The 11,607-nt window shown below is 37.0% G+C and overlaps 1 protein-coding gene across 9 annotated transcripts in view; it reads left to right on the top strand.

The window, feature by feature from the left end:
* Positions 1-11,607, top strand: part of CCNH (cyclin H) — a 63,672-nt gene that overhangs the window by 11,875 nt on the left and 40,190 nt on the right. For all 9 annotated transcript variants that reach the window (XM_010831892.1, XM_010831890.1, XM_010831898.1 and 6 more), the window contains exons 3-6: positions 2,922-2,995; positions 3,969-4,179; positions 7,387-7,550; positions 10,916-10,986. In XM_010831892.1, the coding sequence (XP_010830194.1) occupies positions 2,922-2,995; positions 3,969-4,179; positions 7,387-7,550; positions 10,916-10,986 (520 nt within the window). The remainder of the gene's footprint in view (positions 1-2,921; positions 2,996-3,968; positions 4,180-7,386; positions 7,551-10,915; positions 10,987-11,607) is intronic.

Genomic DNA, 11,607 nt, shown 5'->3' with positions numbered 1-11,607 from the left:
GAATGATGCTAAAGCTGAAACTCCAGTATTTTGGCCACCTCACGCGAAGAGTTGACTCATTGGAAAAGACTCTGATGCTGGGAGGGATTGGGGGCAAGAGGAGAAGGAGACGACAGAGGATGAGATGGCTGGATGGCATCACTGACTCGATGGACGTGGGTCTGGGTGAACTCCAGGAGTTGGTGATGGACAGGGAGACCTGGTGTGCTGCGATTCATGGAGTCGCAAAGAGTCGGACATGACTGTGCCACTCATCTGATCTGATGCAGGATGCAGATGTATTTACAGTTGTTGTATCTCTGTGCATTGATCCCTTGATCATCATGTAGTGTCCTTTTTAATCTATTGCAACAGTCTTTAGTTTAGTCTGTTTTGTCTCATATGAGCCCCAATAGTCTAGCTTTCTTTTGATTGCCATTTTCACAGAATCTTTTTTCATTCCATCAGTTTCAGTTTGTATGTGTCCCTAGATCTGAAGTGGGGTCTCTTGTAGACAGTACATATATGGGTCTTGTTTCAGTCAGTCTATGTCTTTTGGCTGGGGCATGTAATCCATTTGCGTTTAAGGTAATTATCAATGTGCATGTTCTTATTGCCATTTTGTTCATTGTTATTTGTTTGGATTCCTTTTTGTGTGTGTGTATGTCATAGATTTTTGGTTTGCAGTTAGCATGAGAATTTTATATATATATAGTTGCTTTTGTCTCTAAGTCATGTCCTACTCTTGTGACCCCATGGACTATAGCCTGCCAGGCTCTTTTGCCCAAGAGATTTCCCCTGGCAAGAATACTGGAATGAGTTTCCATTTCCTTCCCTAAGGAATCTTCCCAACCCAGAGATTGAACCTGCGTCTCCTGTATTGGCAGATGGAGTCTTCACCACTGAGCCACCATGGAAGTCTGTGTGTGTGTGAGTGTGTGTGTGTGTGTGTAAATGTACACTGGATTGTTTTAAGTTTCAGGTCTCTTAGTTTCGAATGCATTTTCAATATCCTGCATTTGTACTCTCCTCACAGTTGCTACTGTGTGTGTGGATGATTTCCTACCTTTACTGTATATATGCCTTTGCTGGTATGTAAAAGCTTTCCCGTTTGTAGTTTTCTCGTTTCCAGTTGTGGCCGTTTCTTTTCCACCTAGAGAAGTTCCTTTGGCATTTGTTGTAAAACTGGTTTGGTGGTGCTAAATTCTCTTAGCTTTTGATTATCTATAAAGCTTTTGATTTCTCTGTTGAATTTGAATAAGAGCCTTGCTGGGTAGAATTCTAATGTATTTTTTATTTGAGTTAAGGTATTGGTCATCTCTGTTGGTCCTTTATATTTCCTCACTCTTTGTTAAACATTTCTTTTGTCTTAATCTATGCCTCTTCTTTTTCTGAGTTCTTGGATCATCTATCTCTACCATCCTTAATCTGAATTCTTACAGGTAGATTGTGTGTCTCCACTTCATTTATTCTACTGGGGTACTATTTTGTTTTCCTATCTGGATATGTGTATTCTTGTTGATAGAAAATAAACAAATTTAAAAGCTGCAAGATTTAAAAAAGGATGCATATAAATTTTTTTTTTCCATATTATCTCACAGATTTGTTGTGAATATCAATATGAAAGCCTTAAGTGAAAGTAGATCATACATTTTAAAGTTAAACTGAGTGAATAATCTATGACTCACAAAAGAATAAGCTCCTAGTAAATAATCTCCATTTTTAAAATTGATAAATGAAGTATATTGAAAATATAGTCCAAAAGTATTCATAGTATTTTCTTTTTTTAATCAGACTTTTATCTGAGATCAGATTTATGTAAAATTTTAGACGTGCTTCCTTTCCATCTCCAGATTCGGTCCTAGCCTTTTCTGATAAGGAAGCTATAACATGAGGCAGTAGGTTTAAGTGATCTTTTCAGGTGAAGAAACTGAATCCTTGAATAAACTTCTTTGTGGAATTTGCCTTTATATAACTTATTTTTATAACTGATAGTTTTGATGTTTGTTTCATGTAAAGTGACCAAACTAAACTTCAGAAGTACTTAAAAAGAAATATATTTTTTCCATCCTAAAATAGATATTTATTTCACTGGTTCTAGCCAAATGAAATAGTGGTTAAAAGTACAGGCAGACCTTGGTTGAAAACATCCCTGTTCCTGTTAGATGTGTGACCTTGAGCAAGTCAGTTAACCTCATTGATATTCAGTTTCTTTCTCTGTAGGGATAGCAACCCTTCACCAAATTGTTATAAGAATTAAAATAAGGTGATAGTTTTGTACTTTGCACAAAATGTGGCACATGGGATGCAATCAGTAAATGGTAACTGCTGCTTCTGATGTTTGGTTTGGCAGCAGTGATCACGGTTAGATCACAGATCTAGAGTGGATTTAAAGAGAAGACTCATTGCTCTAACAGTGTTATTCTATCAATATTTTATAAGATTGACTGGTTAAGCTTTGATCATTTGTATAAATTATACAAGTATATGTGTATACTTAGTCACTCAGTCGTGTCCAACTCTGTGACTCTGTGGACTGTAGCCCGCCATGCCCTCCTCCAGGGGATCTTCCCAACCCAGGGATCAAACCCGGGTTTCCTGCATTGCAGGCGGATTCTTCACCATCTGAGCCTCCAGGGAAGCCCATGAATACTGGAATGGGGAGCCTGTTGTATAAAACCACTATACAGTTTTTAATTGAAGTCAGTGACCACAGGAAGGCTAACCCAAAGTAGGTGTGGAAGGACAACAGAAGGTCTTTTGGCTGTGGTTTTTCTGTAGTAATTTATCGCAGTTTATTTAGAGTTAAGAAAAAATAAGTTTTGGTATTTTTTACCAGTGACTTTTTTAAAGGAATGTTGCATAAATAAGCTTTTTTTTTTTTTTTTAATACAGAACAACTTGTATGTAGGTTCTGATAATATGCGTATTTTTAATCTTAGGGTACAGCTTGTATGTATTTCAAGCGCTTTTACCTTAATAATTCAGTAATGGAATATCACCCCCGGATAATAATGTAAGTATAATTTATTGATTTTCACTTAATACTTTTTTACTATGTGACCATGTATGTGTGTGAAAATGACTTCCTACTAAAGGGTAATTTATACTTGTATTCTGTTCTGAACTTAAGATCACTCCCACTAATTCTGATGACATCTGTACTGGCACTTGTTCAAATTCACATTCTATTTCTCTCAAATTAGCTACCCTAATATCTTTCCATTAGTGGAACTTTTTTTCACTCAGTTTCTCTGAGAATCATTTACGGTAACTCCTCTCTCTCTACAAATTTACAAGTCCTATAGTTCATATTCATTTCACTTGAACAAAGATCTGTTGTTTCTGGTCTCTGCTAAGCGCTGTGCTTATCATTAAAAATAAAGATGAAGTTAGTATGAGACGTCGCAAAGAACTTGCTGTCAATCATACTGTTCCTGTATACTTCTTCTTTTTTATTCCCATTTCTGCCAGTCTTGGTCAGGCCCCTGGTACGTCCCATATTGGTTTTTTGTGGTAATCTTTCTCAGTCTAAAATTTATGTAGCAGCCATGAGAGTTTAATAGGTTTGTTCTTGAGGTAATAACCCTCTATTTAAATGCCCTTAGAGACTTCCACTGATGGCTTGTCATAATGTTTCTCTGATATAACTTTCTTCCCAGGCCCATATGTACTTATTTGTGTGCTTTTTCCCCCCTCTTCCATTTGATTTTCATGATGCTGAGTTCTCTTACTCCTATTATTTTGTTTTCCCAGATATTTAGGCTGAACTGCCATTAAGTTAATAATTGAATGCTATGACACTATTATACAGTTCAACCTAAAACTTTAGTCACCTTATGAATAAAAAGATTAAACAGGAAACTTTTTTTTAACCAATTTCCAAAGATGTCTAGTATAGTCACTTGTGACTATTAGGCAGTTTTAGAACATACGTTTAGAAATATTTCATTATTTTATACATATCCCTCCCTTATTTTTTCCTCTAGGCTCACTTGTGCATTTTTGGCTTGCAAAGTAGATGAATTCAATGTATCTAGTCCACAGTTTGTTGGAAATCTGCGGGAGAGCCCTCTTGGACAAGAGAAAGCACTCGAACAGATTCTGGAATATGAACTGCTTCTTATACAGCAACTTAATTTCCACCTTATTGTCCACAATCCTTATAGACCCTTTGAGGGATTTCTCATTGATTTAAAGGTAATCTTGCTGATGTAAAGTAAATTGGTAGAGTGAACTCCTTTGCTATTGTTAAAAGAATCAAAATTTTGCTATAATTTATAATGATCCTAATGGGCTTAACTAAAATATGAGTTTGGCCTGGACTCCTAGGGCAATAGTTCTCAAACTTCAGTGTGCTTTAGTGCTTCAGAATCACCTGGAGGGCTTATTAACTGAAATTGTCAGACTAGTCCCAGAGCTTCTGATTTAGTAGATTTGCAAATACCAGCCCAGGGACCCTAATGAAGACCATTGTGTCTTTATAGTAACACTTTTAAAGACTTAACTCTTCTAACTCAAGTATACTGTCTTGGATACAGAAGGCTTCATTTTAAACTAGAAGATTGCTAAGTGACTTCTATTTTTAGGACCTTGTGAACTAAAATCAATACATAAGCATCAAAAGTAACAGTAAATAAAATGTTTTGTCAGAACACTAACAAAAACAACTAAAGTTGTTTCCGTCCTGAAGAAGGGCTTGAATAGTGTGAGTTAAGTAAACAGAAGTCAGAAATTGGTTCATTCATCTTGAGTGGCAAAATCTGGGTACTTTCTGTATGCCAAACACTGTGCTTAAGGATTAGTCAAGAACTAGACAGGAACAGCCTCAACTTTATAGGCCTTATAGTCTCACGAGAAAGACAGTATCACATATTCAATGTGCTAAGTGTTAACAGAAGGGGAAATTCAGGGTGCTTTAGAAGCAGATGGCAGATTGAGAGGAAGAGGAGACAGTTCTGAGAAAGTGTAACAAGGTGAAATTCAAAGCAAGAGTAGGGACTGGGGGGTAGAAGAGCATCCTGCTCAGAGACCTCTTTGGCAAAGGCCCAGATTTTAAAAACCATGGTACACTAAAGAACCTAAACAGAACTGAGAGAGAGATGGGGATGTCTGCCTGAGTGGAAGGCAGTCTAGACTGCGGAAGTAACATTACAGATTTTGAACAGAGTGACAAGAAGCCAGTGAAGGGTTCAAGTCTGAAGAGTGGCATGATTAGGTTTGCAGCTTTAAACAACATGTTGCAAGCTCATGTATCAGTCTGCACCGGGTGTTGACTGCACATCTGTGCTATGTGTCAGGCATAATGAGGAGAGTGGATTCGAATGGATGAAGGGATCCCAGTAACAGTAGTTCAGGCAGAAGATGGTTGGTTTGACTCACGTGGTGGCACTGGCTACAGAGAGAGCTTCTTGGGCTTGGGATAGGCAGAGTTGGTAGAGCTTGAAGAATGATTGCATATAGAGTGAAGACAGTGGGAGAATCCCCAGTTTTCTGGCCTGATCATATAGGTAGATGGTGGTACATTTATGATACAGGTAGATTGTGTCTGATACAGGTAGATTGTTGGTATATGTTTATGTCTGGAGGTCAGAGAAGATGGGTAGGCAGGAGGTATAGATTTGGGCATGATTGCCCCAGGAAGATTTCAAGTGGATTGGTCATAAGGACTATTTAAAAGGTAGCTAGAGAAAAATAAGAAGACTGAAGAATATCCAGAGAGGTAGGACTTTTGGAGATGTAGAATGCTTTTATAATATGATCAGGGACAGCTCTCCAAACCTGCTCAGAATTCAGGCAAAGTAAAAGTTGACATTTGCTGGAGTTAGTGCCAAAGGTGATTTGTGATCTTGGTAAAATTAGTCTTTGTGGAGTGTGGAAGAAGAAAGCAGATTGGAGCTGGTTGGGGAATAAATCGAAGGTGAGAAAATGCATCCATATCTTGGATTAAATTGCTTGTCTTTGAAGTGGAAAAAGAAGGTGGGATGATTGAAAAGATGGGGTGCAGGGGGACTGCTAGAAGAAAGGAACAGTTTTTTGTTGTGTTTAGTGTAAGAAACTGATGCAGAGAGCTAGTAAAATGTAACCGAATATATGTAGCTTGAGTTTTCCTTTGGAGTGTGGTGAAAGGGCCTGACACGGGATTTCGAAGCAAGGTAGAAGAATTGGCTGTTTCTCTTAATGGAGGAAAAGAGGAAAACATAGGGAAGGATAACGTTATGCCTGGGGATCTGACTGTAGCAGGAAATAGTGTCTTTGTTATCAGCAAAGTTCATTTTCTGAGAGCAGTGAAGTTTCTGAGAATTATCAAAGACTTTGAGTCAGGTGGAAAGTGTTTAATCACCAAAAATGGGGGAGAACACATTTTCAACGGAATATTATCATCATATCTAGGCAGTGTTGAGAGCCGTTTTGAGGTCAGTGAACTTGAATTTATATGAATATTTCCGGACCTTTTGGTTGTATTGTTTTCTTTAGCAGGACCCAGAAATCTGGGTACAGTTGTAAAGAAGGTTGGTTGAATTTGACTGCTATTGACATTTTGCTGGAAATACATTGGCAGCGTACTGGGGCAGGGAATTAAAGAGGAAAATTGGAACCAGTGGACACTGGTGAGTAGGAGCAAGTATAGGGATAAGGAACCAGAGGTTCTGAGGAGGAAGTCAGAGAACAGCTGTGAAGTATTGGGTCCTGGGAAAGGGAGCGCTGTGGTCAGAGCAGAATGTTGGGGTTGTAATATCAGGGCAGGCATTTGGGGATAATGACAAGACCTGGGTCTGACTGCACAACTGACTCTGGCTGTTTTATTTCAGAGTATAAGATTTCTAACTGCTTTGGGACTTGAATGTGGATATCTGAAATATATCTGAGGGCTTAAGATTAGGGTTCATTAGGTAGAAATTGTTAGAAAATAGGGGAACATCAGGTGGCTCAGTGGTAAAGAATCTGCCTGCCAGAGCAGGAGAGGCAGGAGACGCAGGTTCGATCCCTGGGTCGGGGAGATCCCCTCGAGGAAGAAATGGCAACCCACTCCAGTGTTCTTGCCTGGGAAATTCCACAGACAGAGTAGCCTAGCAGGCTGCAGTTCATTGAGTGGCAAGAGAGTTGGACATGACTGAGCATTTACAAGGGATGGTTCATATATCTTAGGCATATACTAAAAATCATTCTATAATCAAACCAAGATTCATTTCCATTTACTTCCAAAAAGTAAATTTTTGGTAGAAAGAATTTCAAATCAAAATGAAGTGGTGCTTTGGTTTCTAAATGTGGCTTACACATATAAAAGTGGCTATACTTATAAAAGTGTTCTGTGTTAAGCACTTTCTGGTTTATATAAATATTTTTGTCTTGTTATTACTCCATTAAACTTTCAGAAGTGATAACATTTGCAAACTCTCTTTCTAGACTCGCTATCCCCTGTTGGAGAATCCAGAGATTTTGAGGAAAACAGCTGATGACTTTCTTAATAGAGTTGCATTGACGGATGCTCACCTTTTATACACACCTTCCCAGATTGCTCTGACTGCCATTTTATCTAGTGCATCCAGAGCAGGAATTACTATGGAAAGGTATTGTTTTGTGTTTTAACTTCGATCAGACTCAGTCCCTCAGTTTATTCCTTCCTGGAGTCCCAGGTTTTTAAGTAAGGTTCACTTTGTGACTGCAGTCTTTCATGTTCTTATGCTTGAGCATTGGTGAGGACAACTGAGGGAAGACTTGGAAGCACCTTTTAAGGAAATATTTAAAAATTGAGTAAGATATTTTTGAGCTAAAATGATCCATTTATGATCAAAGTAGAATTAAATCTACTGTTAACAAAAGATTGATAACAGCTATCAATATATGGAAAATTTAGAAGTTCTGTGAACTGGTAAGCAGTGTGAGTGCAATGAATACATCTGGCTTGTTTTATCATTAATCTTCATGGATGGCACATGGAATCCAGTAAAGACTTGTTGAGTGAGGGATGCTTTAGAGAATGTCCAAATGAGTTTCAGTGAGCTGTAGACGGTAATAGCTGATACACAAGTGCACACTAAGAACTGAGTTCTGTGATAAGCACATGAATTAAATTCACGTGATTCTTACAGTAATATCTTGTACAGAGGTTAACTAGATACTTATTGTATTCATTTATAATTAACTTAAGCTCAGGCAAGTAGTAAGTTAGACTTTTTAAACTTTCACATTTAATTTCTTTATACCTTTGAACTTCTGCTTGATTCATTCCTAAAATAGCTGAGGAAGAAACATGATAAAACTTTCTAAATTTAAACTTTTCTATGTTTGTAATCCCTTGTCTGTAATTTCAAAATCCATTGATACAGTGGCAGGAAACATGAACAGATGTGATTTAGTCTTTATTCTACTGAATGGGAATATTTATAAGATTCCTTGCATAGCTATTAATATAACTGATTACAGGATACAGCCCCAGAGACATTGGGGCAGTGTATATATACTCTGAAATATTTCACATTTCATGGTATATACACGTTAGCTTTCTAAAACATGAATAATTCTGAATTTCAAAACAAATCCAAGATAAGGGATTGTGGGTTTATATTTTAATTTATGGTATGCCTCTTCTCTGTAAACAGAAGTCATCAGTTGTATATTAATATAGAAATTTAATCCCAAAGTGATCTATACCTTCATTTATTTACTAAGCAAACCTTTGTGGAAGTTTTTCCTCCCCCCAGATTGCCTTCTGTATATCATGCACTCTACTGTAGAAATTTAAGACTGAAAAGCTATCCTTGCTCTAGTTAGGAAGGACGGCCATACAAATTGATACTATGGATTTTGCAAATGTGGAGCTTCCATAGTGTAAGGGAAGAAAGTCATTTCCACAATTCAGATAACCAGTTGTTTGCTTAATCTGTTTAAGCATTGTATCTTATGCAGTTTATATGCTAATTTTTCAATGGTAAGATTGTTCTTATATCAGTAGAGAAGGATGAAGGATCCTAAGGTCTAAAGTAGAGTTTATTCATCTTAGAAATTTGGTTATAATTTCAGGCAGGTGAAGGTGAAATTATAGTACCTTGCAAGTTGATAGTGTTAGTTGCTCAGTCTTGTCCAACTCTTTGGAATCCCTTGGACTGTAGCCCACCAGGCTCCTCTGTCCATGGAATTTTCCAGGCAAGAATACTAGAGTGGGTAGCCATTCCCTTCTCCAGGAGATCTTCCCAGTCCAGGGATTGAACCCCGTCTCCTGCATTGCAGGCAGATTCTTTACCATCTGAGCCACCAGGGAAGCCCCATAGTACCTTGGGCTCACTAAAAATTAAACACACTTTTGTTGCATTCCCAGAGCCTAGACATTTGGGCATTTTTACCTTTGAGAAAATGTTTTCAAATAATTTTTAACTTCTGACTTCCTTTCCAACTTTTGGGATACATGGAAATTTCTTTTATGTTGATTACTGATTTCAAAAGGGGGAAGCCTTTGTGCTGTTGTTATATTCTGAATGATGTTTTAAGATAAATACTTACGGAATATTCTGTTGTTGGTTTGGGGTTTCTTCTTTTTCATTGGATTTAGAGCTTTACTTCACATCTCCTAGTTTGACTTTTTAGGTAATGAAAAGAAAAAAAAGACGGCAGAAGCGTGAAAGGAAAAGGGAAAAAACTAATTGCTACTTTGAATTACTGAAAACTAGAAATGTATTTGCTGTTAAGGGAGTTACTGATTTCCGTATTTAAAATGAATTCTCACACTGGATGAAGACAATATAATAGCAAAAGTAGTTATCAAAATGTTGTAATAGAATTTAAATAATTTTGATAGTTTAAAAGACATATAGCAACAAAATTTCTTTAAAAATTGTCCTAAATTTTGTAACTTTATTTCACCTAAGAGAAAAATTAACAGTTTTTATTACATTTATGTTTGAAAGATTATTCTCAAAGGTTACTTTGGGAATCTGTTCACTTGGGCTGTTATTAATTATAGATCAAGTTCAAGTATATAAAACCTCAGAATGGCTAAAAATATAAATATAGAAATACTATCATTGGTTCCAGGAAAACAGTTAACTGAGCTTTATGTCCAATTAAGGAATACTACTGGGTTGGCCAAAAGGTTCTTTCAAGTTTTTCCGAAGATGTCCCAAATGAACCTTTTGGCCAACCCAGTATTAACACTTTTGATTTGGACTTGATGCAGAAAAGATGTAATAGATTTGTAAAGCATGGGGTGATGCTCTTCCTGGTTATCAGGAATACCTGTTTGTCTCAAGAAGAGCAATTATAGTTAACATGGACTTGATAATAAGAGGCAAGAGAATCCTTACTAGAGCCACGTTCCAGTTCTGCTACTCCCTGACTTTATTCATGACTTGTCTGTCCCTGTGACTCAGATTCCTCACCTGTAAAGTGAAGTTAGGGTTTAAATATTAAACACTTAACATCAAAGGCTTCCCTTGTGGCTCAGACAGTAAAGTATCTGCCTACAGTGCGGGAGACCCTTGGGTGGGGAAGTTCCCCTGGAGAAGGAAATGGCAACCCACTCCAGTATTCTTGCCTGGGAAATCCCATGGACAGAGGAGTCCAGTAGGCTACAGTCCATGAAGTCGCAGAGTCGGACACGACTGAGTGACTTCACTTCACTTAACATCAAAAGTATTATTGAGTATTGTTACTAATATTTTCATATCATTTTCCCTCAACATATTATGGAAGTTAAACAAATTAACTTGAACATTAAGCATTTTTAACCTAGTACAAGTTGTAGTAGATTCTTAAGACTGTAAGAGATAGAGATTATAGTTTTAGTAAAGTTCAAAGTATTGTTATTTAACAGTTTTCAAGAAAATTTATTTAAAAATTCACCTTGATGAAGAAAAGAACATGAAGAAAAATAATTTATGATGTCATATTTTCTCGATGTGTGCAATAGATTAAAACATTTTTTCCCTCTCTTTTCCAGTTATTTATCAGAAAGTCTGATGCTCAAGGAGAACAGAACTTCCTTGTCCCAATTACTAGATATAATGAAAAGTAAGTAAAACAGAACGCTTTATAAAATGTTCTTCTATCACAGAGCTACTTTGTAAATAAATAACTTACTGGTATTTTAACTTGAAATTACAAGTTATTGTTTAGATTTACTTATTATTGTATCTTGAAGGTGAAGAACAAATAGAAGGCACACGAAGTAGTTTTTACACATAACTTTTTAGGAAAGTGAAAAATATTGAGATTCACAAAGGGTTGAGATTCAAAACAAGGCCCTTTTAAAGTGTATGCAAATATGATGAGCACTAAAAAAGGTCTTAGGGAACTAAAGGCTAATTAAACTTGAAACTTCTATTTTGTAGATAAATTAGCTTTAATTAGTTAACGTGTGCCATTTGCTAGTCACTTCCTCACCTGATATTACAAAAGCCATGATTCTTAACGGGGTGAATTTTCTTTTTTCCCGTCTATGAACACTCTTGGTTGTTACCACTTTGGGGTGGGGTGTTTGTGGCTGCTACCATCATCTAGTATGGAGGTAAGGGTGCTGCTGTACATTTCAGAACTCACAGCACAGCCCCTTGGTAGGCTGAAAAGTGGCTCCCCAAAGATAGCCACGTCATAATCCCTGGAAACTGAATGTGGTTGCTTTATATGGTAAAA

The sequence above is a fragment of the Bison bison genome, unplaced genomic scaffold (genome assembly GCF_000754665.1).
Source record: "Bison bison bison isolate TAMUID 2011002044 unplaced genomic scaffold, Bison_UMD1.0 scf7180017864533, whole genome shotgun sequence".
Lineage (NCBI taxonomy): Eukaryota > Metazoa > Chordata > Mammalia > Artiodactyla > Bovidae > Bison > Bison bison.
Note: the sequence above shows the minus strand (reverse complement) of the source record. Positions and strands in the feature narration are given on the sequence as shown.